Genomic DNA, 16,999 nt, shown 5'->3' with positions numbered 1-16,999 from the left:
TGTTTCCATTCCGGACTGGTCTTGTCTGCTGGTTCTGCAGCTTCACCACTCACACGTTCATCCAGCCCTTTCGAGTTCAAAATCAACAGTGCCCTCCTTGACCACCGGAGATAGTTGGCCACTCCTTCCAACTTGATTTCATTCGCCGGCAGCTCAAGTTTCTGACCGATGATGGTATGGGGAACGATTGCTCCCCTCCAGCAGATCCTCCTCCATCTCCTTTGGTAGTGATAAGTTCCGCCAGCTTCTCCGAGCCTTGGCCAAATCCCCGTTGTCCCCCATGCTTGACACCAAACTAACCTCTCAGAACCACCAAAGGACTTACCCGCAGGATGCCTCTTCGTCTCCTTACTTGTCACTGCCTGCCTTCCCCTCCTTGCCGCCGCAGCAGCCTGCTCCCTTCCTCTTCCTCCCAGCCACCGCAGCAGCCTACTCCCTTCCTCTTCCTCTTCCTCCTAGCAGCCACAGCAGACTAGGCTTCCGCATCGGCAGTCCTTCCCGTCGTTGCCCTCACCGCCCCTTGCTCGATACCATGTGGACAGAGGTGAGGGCCTAACCTGAGGTAGGAGGCTGCAGGGAGGAACTCTCTCTCCTTAGGGTTACAGAGATAGAAGCACCTTATATAGGTCAGGACTGGGCTGGGCCAAATGGGCCACAACAGAGAATAAGAAGACAGCCCAACAGATACACCAACAGTTGTCTAACAAGTTTGTAATACCAGAAGAGTAGTCCCTTTGTATGCCTTGTCTATTTTCTTGTGAAAACTCTTCTCCTTAACTAATGGAAAGGGGCAATTTTTTTGCCTCCATTTAAAAAAAAATGACAACTGAATTTCTGATGGACACCATTCTCTATTTGAATCTAAAAAACAAAGAAATATAAGCTTGCAATGTTCCTGTCATTCAGGGGGAAGCCTTCCTTGCAGGAATGAGGAGAACAAGGTGAGTGCTCTTCGAGGTTGGTATGTAGGAACCATATGTCCAGATCCTCTGACTGTTGCAAATACCAGACCCTTGTACCCGACAACGTAACCACCAACCTGAAAAGTCGCAACATAACAAAACCAGTTTCAGAATCCTACATGCAAACAAATATTTTGACTATCTTTTTTATGCTTCTGTGTCTAGTTCATTCTTTATACCTGATCATCATCGGAGTACCATGCCCGCCAAGATGAGTTTGTCGGTAGCCCAAGAATGTCTAGAGAGTATAGTGTTGAGGTTACTGGGCAAACCGAGTCAGTATCACCACTGAAAGGTAAAAGGAATAATTTCTTATTAGGTTCATCTAACCAGACAGGACTTAGAAAACTTTCTAGTATAATTTGTGGGCCCACCTGTACAGCCAAGTGCTTAGTTCACTTGAAATGAGTTGTTGGATGGATGGTAGCATAGAGACTGGTGCATCTTTCCAATTCTCAGGAGTAATAATACCACTGGTCCTCACAAAATATACAGTACTTTGTTAATACACCTGCTGGAGTAATAAATACTGGAAATGACACTTTGTGGATATTTTTTGCACCTGCAATCGGACCATGGCTGCTTCAGTCCAGTGGTGTTAGCATGTAGCGCTCTCTGTACCTCAGGGCGGTTCAGGTATGATTGGATATAGTACGGGGCACAAGGGTCGGTGTTGGCTGCCTGTAAAACCATGTTATGAGCTGGGGGGAAAAGCAACTTAATTAACTTTGTGAGAAGGTTTTTACCGATCCATGCAGATTTTGGGGATCGGAAGCATTATAGCAGACAGATGCATATATGTTGTATGGATCAATGACACCTAGCTCGTTGTTAGCTGCTGTTATTGCTGTTCGGCAGTCTCCTGTGTATGTTCCATTGAAGCCGCAGTGTTGCTGAACTGCCTGGTGAGTTTCTCTTGAGATCATAGCATGTGTCCAGTAGTAATCCATGGACGCTCTTGTGTTTGTATTATCATCCAAGTATGCATTCCCAATCTGTTATCACCAAGAAATGCTATAATTCAGTATATATGTACATAGATATAATACCAGAAGCTTTACTAATTTTTATTGTCCGAAACTTACAGCAATTCCTTTGAGATTGATGGCGGGGGCATTGGCTATTTTGTTGTTGGACAGTATGGTGTTGGCGAGCTGTGGTATGTAGTGTCCACCGTAACTTTCACCAGTTATGAAGAAGTCGCGGCTTTTGTACTCTGGGAACCTCTCAAGCCAATTGATGAGGAAGGTGTATGCATCTGCCGCAGTATTGCTGTCACCTGTGTTGTTGTAATCTGAAGTCGTGTTTGAGTATGAGAAGCCTACGCCAGCAGGGCTCTCAAGGAAGAGCATGTTCGCCACTGCCATCATCCGTAAAAGGGACCGATTAGTGTAATTGTGCAAGCAAAGGTAAGAATGGTCTTTTGGAGCCTTGTGTAAGTTTGCTCACCGTTGTTCCATGCATACTTGTTTGCGGACAGTGTCTTGTTATCGCTATTAACGAAGAAAGGTCCAAGTTCAAGCATAGCCCCACCACCCAGAGAAGAACATCCAGGCCCTGAAATATCAAAGAGACACTTTGTCTAACTTTAAAGAATATATCATTCCCTTTTATTGTAATGATGATGGAATCATAAATTTATAGGAACGAAACTATTTGCAAAGAAACACGAACTATTAGGGGAAGAAATAATCAACACAAACTTGTGAATTATAGTGGTATAAAAGAATTTGCACTATGACAACACGTGTGCACTGGCCTCCACAACTGTAATCCAAATCTTGAAGATTTGCACCATGATTGGATGGCAGTGGTAAAAAAAATAATGAAAGAAAAACATGGATGGCGAGGACAGCTATGCATGCCTTTTTGGGGGATGCTACACAAAATATAATGCAATGAGCATAAAGCAATAGACAACTAGAGTATAGAAAAGCATCCATCTGGATTGTGTAAACATGGTATTTGAGCATCATATCATATCAGTGATAAGCATGGTACCTCCATTGAGCCACAAGACCAAGGGCTTAGTGGAAGGATCTTGAGCAGCCTCCACAAAGTAATAAAAGAGGGCTTTCCCTGCTGTGGAATTGACCGTGACATAGCCTGCATACTGATCAAACACAGCAGGCCCTGGCTGCCCAGGGAGTTCACTGACCTTGTCCGCCTCCTTGAGTCCATCCTGAGGCTGAGGACTTATGTTCGTCGTCGCACGGTCGACGTGCGATCTGCCGTGCACCTTGTTGTCCTTGTGGTGGCACTGTATCTCCAACCTTGACGAGGAGAATTGCCGCAGCCGAGCAGCCTGATCTACGATTGCCCCGTGCGTGAACAGGAAGCAGAACAACTGGAGGGCGAACGCTGCTCTTCTCATCCTGGATGCTAGAGAGGATGGCTTGCTATGATAAGAAATCATCTTGGTAAATGTTCTAGGACTATGCGATTGCTACGAGCCAGCTTTTGGCCGTAGAAAATTGTTTCTGGGAAGGTCGAAAGGATCTTATATAAGGAAGGGCGTTCGTTTGGATGAGAAGTTTTAGTTGGGATTTAGTTCATGATTTGGTGGGAGCTCATTTCTGGTTTGAACTAAATCCTAGCAATCCTCTTGTCTTATAGGATTTTTAAAACAATAAAATCCATGCCAGAGGAGCATGGCGTGTCAAAAATTCATTCAGTTGTACCTAATAATTACTTAGGTTGGCTCGGTGAGTATTTAGTACGTAATAACTTTTAGGTTGACTGCATGCGTTTTTCCTGCTCAATACAATTAATGTTTTCGAGAGCCAAGGCCTTCCAAAAAAAATTTAATTAAGGAGTACTACTTATTGTTTGGATACCGAGTATATCTAAAACGGGATAAACCATGCTTTGGTTTTCCCACGGTATTTTTTTCCCGCAAAAACGCAAAAGCCTTGCGTCGATGCATTGATAGAAAAAGAATACAAAAATAACAGAAAAACAAACTAAAACTCGTTTTCGTAAAGTTCCTTGGTTGTTTGGATTTGTAGGTATTTAGGAAACGGGTTTGTAGAGGGTTGAGATCTAGGGCAAAAAATTCTGAGATTCTAGTATTGTGGAAACTCGTTTATAGAAAACCGTGGAATAGTCGTTTATCCTAAAACCAGGAATCTGGAGTTGCAAGAACCGTGAACGGGATGGCACCCATTCCATTTCAACCTGCACGCTAAAAGAGCTTCTGCACGGGCAGAGTTGCATGTAAATCGTGCTCTGAATCACGGTATAAGGATCATCTCTCTTATTTCCTATAGTACTACTTAGCTTCTCAGAAGCTTGTCTCTTGCAACGATGTGCCAGGGCAATCTGAAATTTGGTGCATTTGCCGTTGTTGTTGAAAGACCATGACTGGTTCGCGACGGTGACGTCGAGCTTTAAAATGCTGAACTGAGTCACACGAGAATTGACTTGGAATCTGGTTTGTTAAAGAGCAAATCAATCGGCCACCCTTTCCCTTTCCCTTGCATCAGGTATCTTGTTCTCTTCTCCTTTTCTGGAGGCCGTCCTGGATCCACAGATATGCAGAAAATATCTTCAGTCAAGTGCAGAATAAGGATGGAAGAATGAAGATGCCCCATGTTGTAATCTGGATTTGTGGAAATAAATTTAGAAGAAACTGGATTTATCCTAGACAACTTAACATATTCTTTCAGCTCAACTTTTTTTGTTGTTGAGAATTTTCTGTATGCTCAACTGAGGCAACTTGCTTGTCTAATGCAGGCCGAATTTTGTTCTTGTGTTCCGGGCCATGAGCAGTTTTCACTCGCATTTACGTTACTTGATGGGCCTCTGACATGTTCTCCCTCGTCTTGGCGACGTCCGGACTTAGCTTCACGAAGCGCATGTGGTCTGGCGCAATTGGCCTATGAGAGGGCAAATCCTATTTGACGCCCATTAGCGTGTGCTATTAAGCTCCGCCGACGTGCGCGTGGTATCTGAGCCAGCCCATTAGGCGTTTGTCCATTACTCAAGGTACTGCACAGTTTTATGGTTTTTTCTCGGTTTTTCAGCTGGTTTTTTCTGGTTAGGTCTGTGTTATCGGTCTCCTCTGATTTGTTTTTGGTTTTCTCCTGTTTTGGCCAGCTTGTTTTGATAAGATTTTTTGAAATTGAACAATTTATATGTTTGAACTTTTTAAATTTGAACACTATTTAATTTGAATTATTTTATCTGACCATTTTTTAATCTGGGCATTTTTCGAATTTAAGCATTCTTTCAATCTGAACAATTTTAAGTTTTTTTTAGTTTGAATATTTTTTGTTGTATCTGAACAGTTATTTAAATTTGAATATCTTTCGAGTTTGAACATTTTTGAAATCTAAACAATTTTTAAGTTTTTTTAACAATCGATACCACATATATTTATAGTAACAAATAGTACATGGTAGAGATACACGAGCTTCCGGCGGACTAAAAGATACTAGCAAATGTCCGAGATCTTGAAACTCTTTCTTCTTCCAAGACACAATCTTGTACTTTTCTGAAGGCAACCAAAGATAGATGACAACCCGTAAACCTGTAAATACCAGCGAAGGTTCTCCCATAATTTTAATTTAAGCCGCAATGCTAAAGTTGCGTGCACGCGCGCAACCGTTAAAGTAGTCCATCAACATCGGCAAGAGTACCAACACCGGCATGTCAGTGAATAACAACCGACCAACCTTGTAGACATCGCTGGAGAGCTAAGAGTACGAATCACCATTGTTGAGGACGTAGCAACCGGGACAAAAACTGCGAGGGTAATCCTCCTCGGGGCAAACATGAGAAAAGACCCAAAATCGATTTGACGAAGCAAGATCTAAAGGCCCATACTTAGAAAATTCTAATTTTCCAACACAACCATTGACGTGGGAAGAAGATCTCGTCGTCGAACGAAAGATCGAATATCACTTATTGCAGACAATACCATCTCCATTGCAGGGAAACCAACAAGAATACGGCTACCAAAACCTAACATAAACTACTAAAAATACTACTTTTATTGAAAACTTCACGCATAGGTTGGATTCCTGACTCCTCATGACACCAGCGAAGCCAGTCAGAGGAGGGGGAACCGATCTATGGGGGAGGCTAAAGTGGAGGGCTGGAGGCGGTTAGGATTTTTTTTCACAGGCGGTGGTTGTCTTCTCCAAAAAAAAATTAGGTCAGGATTATTTTTTTTTCACATTAATATAAACATATTTTCAAAAGAAAAAATTGTACCCATCAGTTTGGACTGCATTAGGAGTGACCAACGAGGAAAAGCTGCCTTAGCGGGCTGTACTCTTCGCTCCCGCACTTGAGCCATAAGTAGGAGCTCCCTGTGAGAGTGTAGATGGTCCGAACAACCTCCAGCCGAGTGTAGATGGTCCGAACAGTTACCTTTCTCGGATTTGAAGCGGTTGAGCTTACTTCTCAGTGTATCATTTATCGATCTGTTGATATACTCAGTGCCTTGAGAGCATCTCCAGTCGCGTCCCCCAAACCGTCCCCCAAAGCGCGCCGGATTGAGCGTTTGGGGGACGTGTTTTGTTCGTGCCGCGTTTGGGGGACGTCGCTCCCCAGCCGCGTCCCCCAAACGCCGCCCCCAAACATTTAAAATAATTTTTTTAACATAAACCATTTATATCAAATGTAGCATATGAAAAAAATGTTTTCGAGGATTGTTTTCAAATTAAATTACAACAAACAATAAAACAAGTAATCAAATATAATAAAAAGGGCTAGATGATACATCAAGGTGCCACGGTATTTCCTTTGATCCTCCACAAATGCTCAACGAGATCAGCTTGAAGTTGCTCATGCACATTTCTGTCACGGATCTCTGCGTGCATGACCACAAATTCAGCAAAATCTGCAGGCACCTCATGATCAACCTCCGCGAGAGGTCCTTGACACTCATAGGGACCAACATGTGACCTAACATGATTCTTGCGGTCATCCTCGATGATCATGTTGTGCATGATCACACAAGCCTGCATCACCTCCCACATTTGGTCGTGAGACCAGCTTAGAGCAGGGTACCGGACAATGGCAAATTGTGCTTGAAGCACACCAAATGCCCGCTCGACATCCTTCCTGCAAGCCTCCGTCGTGTAGCAAAGTGAGAATTCTTCAGATCCGATGGATTCGAGATTGTTTTGACAAAAGTGGCCCATTTTGGATATATACCATCGGCTAGATAATAGCCTTTGGTATATTGGTGGCCATTGATCTCATAGTTGCATGGTGGAGCATGCCCTTCCACTAGTCTGCTGAACACCGGAGACCGCTGCAACACGTTGATGTCATTGTGTGATCCCGCCATGCCAAAGAAAGAATGCCAAATCCACAGGTCATAATCTGCCACGGCTTCAAGCACCACACTTGCAATATCCATGACGCCCTTTGTATATACCTTGCCAAGCAAACGGGCAGTTCTTCCATGCCCAGTGCATGCAATCGATGCTTCCAAGCATTCCAGGAAATCCTCTGGCAGCATTTTGTGCCATGATCCTTGCAGTCTCTTCCTCAGTTGGTCCTCTCAAGTAGTATTTTCCAAACTTTCCCACCACAGCTCGGCAAAACTTGTACATGCACTCAATGGCAGTAGACTCACTCATGCGAAGGTAGTCGTCCTGTGTATCGGCAGGTGCTCCGTATGCAAGCATCCTCATGGCGGCGGTGCACTTCGAATGGATGAGAACCCGAGAACGCCTACGGCGTCGAGCTTGAGCTTGAAGTAGGGGTCGAACTCTCGAACGCCGTGGAGGATATTCATGAACAGGCCCTTGCTCATCCTGTACCGGCGCCGAAAATTGTCGGCATGTGTTGCCCCGTCGGCGAAGTAGTCGTTGTGCGGCATGGCATGCCCCTCCATCCTCTGCCGGGGCTTCGACTTCCTTCTTCCCGGCCTTGATCCTCCGCGGCGCGGCCTCTTCCTCTTCTCCGCCTTGGCGTCAAGCATGTCTCGGAGGGACGCGATGATCAGCAAATGCTCCCGCAGGTCGTCGTCGAACGCTTGCTCGTCCTCCGGCAGCGGGGCAACCATCTCATCGTCGATGTCCATGGCTAAAGCAAAATCAATGGTTAAAATTGCGCCGAGGCGGACGACGCAACAAACGGCGACCAATCGCGCCTACACGGCAAGTCGTCGAGCACCTTACGTGCGCGGAGGTGGGGCGGATTTGACGGCGCGTTACGGGAGACGCGGCGGCGACGCGGCGGCACGACCGGCGGGAGCCCCGGCCGCGACAACGGTGCTGACTCGCAGCACGGATCGGACGCCCAAACGGCCGGGAAATCCAGCGGCGGCGGTGGGGTGGGAGGCGCGGGAAGGAAGGAGCGACGAGAAAGAGGCGCGAACCAACGGTTTATGCAAATAGTCGCCGACATGTGGGAGCCCGCCTCGCTTTTCGTTGTGTCCGGCGTCCCCGGTGCGTCCCCGTGGGACGGGGACGGGCTCGGGGCGCCGGACACCGTATCGGGGCGCGCCGGACAAAAAAGGGCTTTGGGGGACGCGGCTGGAACGCTTTTTTTGTCCGGCGCGCCCCAAATCGCTTTGGGGGACGGTTTGGGGGACGCGACTGGAGATGCTCTGATAAACTTGTTCCAGGTGTCCTAGTGCCTTGCGTTTACTTCTCAATGCATCATTTATCAATCCGTTGATATACTCGTCGATGTTGAGGGAGCTGAACAGAGCGTCAGAAGCTTGTGTGTTGAGCTGCCTATTCTTCTTGTCTTGTTAAGTTAGGGCATCTCCAGCGGTGCGACGCATTTTAATGTCCGCGAGCGTTCATTTGCGTCGCGCTGCGGACGCTAAAATGATCGTTTTTGTCCGCGTGTCCGTTTGCGTCTGGGGTCTGCTCCAGCGGGACGACACATTTTTTTCTTCTTCTTTTTCTTTTCTCAATTAAACATATTTTACATTTTGAAACATGATTTTACACAAACTAACACATAGTTTGAATCATGGTCGACACAAATATAAAAAAATTATAAATAGAAACCAGTTGTGTTGATTTCCGTATGTTCGCTACCAAGAAAGAACATTCGAGGGCACACCCAGTCACCCAAACTGGAAAATCCAGCGGGAGGAGATGGTGCCCTTGTTGGTTCTACCGATGAGGCGAACAGACAGAAACCTCGACTACTGGCTTCGTCTGGCCCGTAGCCAGATTCGCTGCAAAGAAAGAACATTCGATGTTCTAACTATCGGTGTCGTAGCCGGAGTCGTCGGTGTGGTAGTGCCCGCGGCAGGCTGTGTCGTCGAACACCTTGACGATCATCTCGCCGTCCCCCTCGTAGAGGAAGGTGAGCTGGCAGCCGGGCTCGAGCGCGAGGTCGCGGGCGAACTTGTCCCACCCCGTGTGCAGGTACATCTTGCCCTGCCCGTCGAACAGGACCTCCACGGTCCAGCGGCAGAAGTTGCAGCTGGCCTCCCGTAGCTGCAAGTGCGCCGGCTCGACGCCGTCGACGAACTCGGCGAACTTGTTCGGTAGCCGCTTGATGGCGAGTGGGTCGTCGTCGATGCGGAGGAGGAACTCGAAGCAGCGCTCCTCCTGCGAGGACGAGGAGGGCGCAGGCGACGGCGAGCGTGGGGCCGTAGCTGCTCCACCACGGCGGCCCTGCCCCGGCCACGGGGGCGCCCAGGGCCGCAGCCTCGACCGCCTCGCCGGCCACTAGGACCGGCCATGGACTTCCTCGCGGGCTTGGCTGCGTCGCAGGAACACCTAGGCGGCGCTACGGTCGACCTTTGTGGCGGCTAGGGTTTCTTTGAAGGAGTGGATGAGGAAGAAGAACACGCGCCCCCTTTATATAGGCCGGCGGCATGCGGTGGCCGCGGGACGCGTGGCGTCGCCATTAACGTGGTTGGCGGAGGTGGGCGGCCGCTCGGCAGCCGAGGCATCGTCGCCATTAACGTGGCGCAGAGTGCCGAAACGACACAACTTTGCAGTCGCTGGCGCGTTTGAGAAGACGCATCGACGCAGGGTCGCTGCCAGGCGGGCCCGCCGAAACGTCCGCCAGACGCGAGCGGACGTTTCCGGACGTCCACGGAGACGCATTCGAGGCGCATATTTGGGCCAGGTTTGCGTCTCGGCGGACGGCCCGGTCACTTTGCGTCGCCCCGCTGGAACAGACCCAGACGCATTTCCGGTCACGACGGACGAAAACGGTCGCTCAGCGACCGTTTGCGTTGCGCCGCTGGAGATGCCCTTAAGCTTCAATAATGTAAATGACAACTCCTTCCTCAACAGTCTTCCAAACTTCGCGTCACCGGTTCAGATTGAAAGTGACTAGATTTGAATGTGCGCCTTGGCGCACGATCCCGTGAAATTTACATCGATTTACATTTTGTATAACGACAATAAAATCATGGAGAATGACAATACGTTTTTTAGGTTTTACAAAAGAAAGTCGATTGGACGAAACTGATAAAACACACGAAATCACGAACGTAGTAGCACACGATATGGTTGGTAAAAGCTATCTGAAGTGCGCCTTGGCACACGATCCCGTAAAACTCGTGTATAAGTGCGAAAGCCATAATAATTTTCTTAGGTCTTACAAAACATAATGAATCTAAGAGAATATATTATACCAAGTTACCGACTAACATTAGTTGCTTCTCCAAGGAGGCATCTACATGTTTAAACCTAAACCCCTAATCTTGAACGTTACAAAGAAAGACTACTCCAAACTGTATCAACCAGCCTTCCACATTAGAATGTTCCGCATACACAATATTCAGTACTTGTTCAGAAAACAAAGACATGTTTGACGGCAAAAAGGGTTTCTCTCGCGCGATCCCGTCTTTCATAATTAGTAAAACGCTATAAGCTTCAATATAAAACGGTGATTAGACAGAAAAAGTAGATGCATGTTACACTGCAGTAAAGATTTCTCACTCCCATTTTTGTTGTCAAGCCTGTAGTAGCTACAATCTTTGAGTATTTATAATCATTAGTATCTTATTTTCAATCAATGCTCCATGCATTTGATAGCCCATTATTAAAATGTTACATTAAACATTGATATATAAGTGAAAAGAAGAAAGCTAAAAGCAGATGTATATTACAGAGCACTACCAAACTGTCCATAGACCTTCTACACACTGAAAGACTCCCAAATAGAACAGTGAAAGCTCCATAGATTGCCTCAGCCACGTGAGTCATGTACTTGTGGTTGAACTTCAGCGTCGCCTGAAACATGAAAATTGTTAGAACCTCAACAACCTGCATGGTACGAATGTGAATCATAAGAAAAGGCAAGCACATACATGAGAATGAAAATTCAAAGTTGACAGAGTAGTATGCAGCAGCCCAAAACAGAGAGATTCTCCAACTAACAGTGAAAGATTCATAGGATTATTTTGGGAAATAGCCTGACCAACCATAATCCAAGCGGGGCCTTAAGGTTTCTTTAAGGGTGGGTCTAGTATTTCCTTTCAGGAAAATAAGACAAAAGGGTGTGAATCGTCAGATTTTAGTACTTTTGTGAAAGCTGAAAATTGTTGCTCGCCGTATTGTCGATGTTCAAGTTATAGTCCAACTAAAGCCGACTATCAGGCCTTGCATATGAACCAAGCACAAGATAGTTGTTATAAAAGCGACAAGCAAATAACGAAGAACGAAACAAGAACACACGCAGGGGACACGGGATTTAACGTGGAAAACCCCTTCCAACACAGAAGGGGAAAAAACCACGGGCGCCAGCCAGCAAAACTTCACTATATCGGGAGGTGTTTACAAACGCCGTGGGTTATCTTATAATCTGATAAACCCTAGCCGGCGGCTTACAAGATGTATATATAGGTGGTGCCAACGATCCGTACCGTACCGCGGGGGCTGCCCCCCCCCGCACCCCCCTTCGCAGGCGTCCCTGCAGGGCACGACGTATGGGCTAACTTCCGACTCCGCTACGCTTCGGCCCAAGCCTCCGGCGACGGGCCTCGCTCCGCTCCTCAGAAGTTAGCCTCCCTTTAGTATATGAATTTGGATCACAATATAACAATAGTGTCACTGTTTTCATACCAGAACTGACGAAGGAAGTAATGAAGTTCACCAAAATCTATGCATCCAGTGTACTCAAAATAGGTAAATCGCATATTGGTGCGGATACCCTTCAGTAATAATCGAATAATCGAAACGACTAAATATATTTTTGTATTTTGAAGGTGCTTTTCTAAGCGTAATCTTGAACACCTCAGTCCCTGAGTTGTTCCATCAGTACTGAGAACAGTTGTATTCTGAACTTCATCCATCGTAGTTTAGCCAAGCGAATTTAACAGCTATCAAGTTTCCTATCTGTTGAGGGAAGGAACTCATATACCTGGATCTTGAGCTAGATGCTTCCTGGATCTTGAGCCTACATAAGGTGCTAGTTCATCCTCCCAAGTCTGAAATTCCTATTTTCTCACTTTTCCTGGGACAAAGCCAAAATCAGGTTGAAAGCTAGAGAACCGCTGCACAAAGGAGAAAAAATAGTGTGGTTCATAAATAATTATTGCACATGAAAAGTTGATGGTGTTGTGATTCATACGGAATTCTAGAACAAGCAAACTCGTCCCGCCTCTGCTGCTACGCCACATGTGAGCAGCAATACAATATGTCAATATCCTTGGTGTGTTACCTATTAAAAGAATATGAAAAACAGAGCAGCATGGAGTGCATCGAAAATGTACTAATGCATACAGATAATAACAACCAATATACTGGAACTCATATCTAAACATTCCCGCCACAGACGTAGTTGATGTGAAGAGAAAGATAATAACTTCTTAGAAGTGCCTAATTGGACTGATGATATACATGATTTGGAGGCACATGGATTTGACCCAATCAAGTTCCTGTAGATAACGGCACGGAATATCTAATTAAGGTAAAATGAAAAATCCTTGAAAATATGAGTTAACTCAACACACACGGCTTACCACAACATAAATTTGTCCACGGAAATAGGATCGAATGGTTCAAGGTCCATTTAACCTTCGAGAATAGAGATAACTTTGTTATTATCCTATCTCTTTCTAACAACATGAAAATAATCTACAATTCTTTAAAAGCATAATTAGTAGTCAAATTATTGAAATCTTGAGTTCTTGATTGACAAACTAAAATATTTGACTATAAAGGTCAATGGTGAACCAATATCCATCAACAAACTGGATCAATATTGGATCTGAACAGACAAAAAGTGGATCATTTTACCTGAGTTTGTCCCTTTTGCTGCTTAATCACAAGGAGCGCCTCAACCTCCCGCATGTACATAAATTGACCCAATCCAGGTACACAAAGGCAAGAAAATTAGCACCTCCGATATGAGTCAGGAAACAAGCAGACAATAGCAGTAGGGAATTTTTGGTACGAACCTGAACCGTCGTTGCAAGCCATGTTCAATCTCCAATTGATCACCTGACCCAAACGTGTAGAGGGAAGAGCTGTCAAGTGCCCTAGATTACTGGATCCTAATATGCAAGAACTAAGGGACCTATCACATTGGAATATTTAAATCCATGACCTCACTGTGGTGCTTTATAAACACCAATCTGAACCCACAGATGATTCACATAACTCTGAACCAATGTGTGATCCTGGTAGATAAAAAGTGCATCACTTCACCTGAGTTTGTCAATTTTACTGCATAATCTCAAGGATCGCCTTGATCTCTTGCTGCTACATAGATTGATCCCAATCCTGCTGCACCGAAGGGAAGAACATTAGCACCTCCGATCTAAGTTAGAAATCAAGAAGACAATAGAAATGGTAGTAAAACAAAAGGAAGCAGTAAAAATGAAAATGAACATCAATCTTACCAGTCTGCGTAACCGCAACCAGAATATGAAGCAGACCAAGTATACTCTAAAGTGATAATCCTGGCCTCCTGATCATGTTCTACGCTGCCGATCATGTATTGGACATAAATTGGTTCTGCCTATGAGTGAAATGGAACCAATATAGAAAGGCATGTTATGATCGACTTTGTGCCAACTGATATGTCATGCCAAGAATCTAAAAAAACTCGCATTTTCAATCAAGATATATTATTTGAGCAAATAAGTTCACAGATTTAACCACTGGAACCCTCGTTTATCATTAATCAAGCTCTCATGTCTACCAACAAGAAACAACACCTGAACCGAAGCAATGGTGGTATCTTCTTTTACTGCTGACCAAATAACACCTGAATTTTAAGTAAGCGAGCCGTCATTTTTACCACAGGTCCAACCACATTAGGCCAAGAAAACATGGCATCAAGGACACACTTTCCAGCAAAGCCTTAAAGCAAATAAGCTCGACCATGGTTGGAACACTAAATCATGATAATGTAGCGCCACACCATCCTACCATATGACTACTTGTTCACCAGCTTTGTTTCAAACTCTGCTAGCTCATACTACTATTTTCTCTTTGCAAGCTTGACCATCGATCTATCTTTTGCCCATTTTCATGCACGCCCAATAATACAAAGATAAAACATTGTACCTGTAGCCGCTGCTTGGAGTGATGTGGAGAAAAAAGCATATGCGTTGCGGCTGGTCCACCCTTGAGAGAAGGTCGTGAGTCGTGACACATCCCAAAATATTGAGAAGTCTCTCAACAGAAACCTTATCACCCCGTGGAAACAACAGATTAAAAAATAGGATTGAGATTAGCAAGAAAACTGGACCGTAAGAAATACTCTTGTAAATTGAAACAACATATATTAGTTTATCACCCCGTGGAAACAACTGATTACAGCCCTTCGAAGATCTCTGCAGATTGTAAAGCAATGATGATATTTGTTAAGAAAAAAGCTACAATGAATATGCTATATTAGTTTATCATCAAACTGAAGTGAATGCAGCTCACCAAAAGAACCTGTCAGAGTTCCAATGCTCCAATCCAAGTACGGCTTGGATGGGACGTTCCAACATGCCCACTTATCTTAGCAATTAACACTTCATTTTTTAGAAGAATCAACGCTCCATGGCCACATAAAGCTGAATTAAAGGACAAATATTCAGGAACACAAAAGGAAGCGAAGTGGAAAAACAAATACGCATTTACAAAATCAGTGGTCAGCATTAACCAAAAAATACCTTGAAATTACTCCAATCCCAGAATAGGTCAAGCATTGCGACACCTCATGACCTAGTCATAACCTGCATTCAGGTTCTTGAAATTTTCAACATCGCCCTCATGGAAAAGGAACAAAAACACAATCATTCCAACAAAAGACCACCAACCAGCTCATCAGAAAATAAGGAAATGACTGAGAAAGGAATATTTACATTGCCCATTGCAATAAGCCCCTTATCAAAAAATAAAATGTTTCCCAGGAAGGAGAATAATCGAAAGCATGTCAGGTCTGGCCCAATCTCTGATAAAGATATAACACATGTGTTACCAACATAATGTCAGTAAAGCAACATAATCCAAAGTTAGAAAACATGATAATTAATTGTTTACCAATATGTAAGTAACTTCTTGCTCAGGGTACGTAGGTTGCTCATATGCAGCCCCTTTATCAGAAGGTCATCCGCTATATGATCATCCATTGCTGCAAAAGGCTTTTCTGTTAAAAACTACAACATATGGCATTTGAACTTGTTTAGAATAAAAGTAAATCAAGATTGAATCACATTTAAGAGAGAGAGGTAAAGTCTAGAGCTGCAGTATGAGCCATACATAAAAGCTAACCTGGCTAGCTAAATACATGTCTTCAGACCAAAGCACGGTCTAATCTCGATATTTATGTACACATCTAATCTACCGTTTTTAAGCTATATAACAAAAACTAACACATGGAAAATGCATTACCCTAGTATCTGTAATCTAGCATCTATCTCTGAAGCTAAGAAAGGCCTCTAGTTCACTGCAGTAAACGAGCACTACAGGTCTTGACAGAAGGCTCTAGGCTTCGAAGCAAAATCGGTCCTGTTAGAATTTAGATAATTGCAGTCATACTCACATGGAAGTCAGGTAGTTCTTGTTTAGCAACTTTGGGATGCTTCTTCAATGGTCCGATCCCCCTCTGCAAATAATTGTTTGTGCGAGTATATGAGATGCGGCAAACACATTAAAGATACCGAATATTTTGTCGACGCAACATATATTCATGCTTAACCTGGAGAGGGGAACAGATCAGCACTCACCATCTGTAGCTACTGCTGCCACTACGCTTCTCCAGGTCGGTGTATCCGTGGCTACTATTGCCGCTATTGTCAACTGCACCAACATTCTGCCTGACAAACAAAAATTCGTACATCGATCAAACACCAATATAACTCATTAAAACATATTTCAGTGCTTATCTTATTTATAATAGAGTTGAGCTGCTGCATAACATATATTCGAAAGCTTTTGATTGAGACATAATACAAAATGCATACCTATAATTTCTGTGATAGTATGGCTGCAAATATCGAATCTAACAGGAACTAACATCTACCCTTTTCAAGACAAATAGCAAGAGCTAATGCTTTGAAAAGACTATATTTAATTTTACTCCTATCGTTCATTCCTAGCACCAAATTATAATTAATCCAAGCACATAAATTTGCAACGGCTCCTCCTGTACTGTACTGCTCCATGCTGCCTATTGCTAAATCCAAACAAAAAATTACACGAAATCAAAGACAAAAATAAATCTAACAGGCAAGATCCTTTGGGTAAGCTAGCATGCCCAATCCAAGCAAGCTAGGACGCACGTTCTGCCCCTCCTCTGTCTGTTGTCGAGAATGTCAATGGCGTGGACATCCTACAGGAAGCGTAATGGATGGGACCAGTGGGAGGCATGGCCGCGGGTCGGAGCCGTCCAGCGGTCGAGCCATATACGCGGGTAGGGTTTCGCATCCAGCAAGCGTGGGGGATGGGACTGGGGCGGGTCGAGGTGAGGAGAACCAGAAGAGGAGGAGGCGCCAGATCTTCGTCGTCCGTGGCGGTGGCCGGAGCTGAGAGGGGAGATGGAGAGGTGAGGAGGGAGAGGTACCTCAAGCGCAGGCTGCTGCTCGGAAGAGACCTCCGTGTCCGCTCGGAGGAGAGCATCGTCGTCACCCGGAGAAAATCGCCATCGCCGATGAA

At 44.9% G+C, this 16,999-nt stretch overlaps 1 protein-coding gene and 1 long non-coding RNA gene across 2 annotated transcripts; both read right to left on the bottom strand.

The window, feature by feature from the left end:
- Positions 1-739: 739 nt before the first annotated feature.
- Positions 740-3,508, bottom strand: LOC124702550 (serine carboxypeptidase 1-like). Its single transcript, XM_047234700.1, has 8 exons — positions 2,964-3,508; positions 2,412-2,519; positions 2,048-2,322; positions 1,709-1,957; positions 1,525-1,643; positions 1,337-1,435; positions 1,142-1,250; positions 740-1,039 (listed from the first exon to the last, which is right to left on the bottom strand). The coding sequence occupies exons 1-8, from the start codon at positions 3,376-3,378 to the stop codon at positions 899-901; spliced, it is 1,515 nt and encodes a 504-aa protein (XP_047090656.1). The 5' UTR covers positions 3,379-3,508; the 3' UTR covers positions 740-898.
- Positions 3,509-15,395: 11,887 nt separating this feature from the next.
- Positions 15,396-16,198, bottom strand: LOC124700716. The gene is made up of 3 exons (XR_007001807.1): positions 16,072-16,198; positions 15,888-15,950; positions 15,396-15,476 (listed from the first exon to the last, which is right to left on the bottom strand). It is a non-coding gene; the product is annotated as an uncharacterized LOC124700716 (long non-coding RNA).
- Between the last annotated feature and the right edge of the window lie 801 nt (positions 16,199-16,999).

Source organism: Lolium rigidum, chromosome 3 (genome assembly GCF_022539505.1).
Source record: "Lolium rigidum isolate FL_2022 chromosome 3, APGP_CSIRO_Lrig_0.1, whole genome shotgun sequence".
Taxonomy (NCBI): Eukaryota; Viridiplantae; Streptophyta; class Magnoliopsida; order Poales; family Poaceae; genus Lolium; species Lolium rigidum.
Note: the sequence above shows the minus strand (reverse complement) of the source record. Positions and strands in the feature narration are given on the sequence as shown.

Bases quoted from the DNA above. Each gene is read 5' to 3' on its own strand.
- LOC124702550 (XM_047234700.1), bottom strand. From the start codon at position 3,378: ATGATTTCTTATCATAGCAAGCCATCCTCTCTAGCATCCAGGATGAGA. The intron at 1,644-1,708 runs GTAAAAACCTTC...ATGGTTTTACAG, and splicing joins CCCAAAATCTGCATGGATCG to GCAGCCAACACCGACCCTTG. The intron at 1,436-1,524 runs GTGCAAAAAATA...TGTGAGGACCAG, and splicing joins CAGCCATGGTCCGATTGCAG to TGGTATTATTACTCCTGAGA.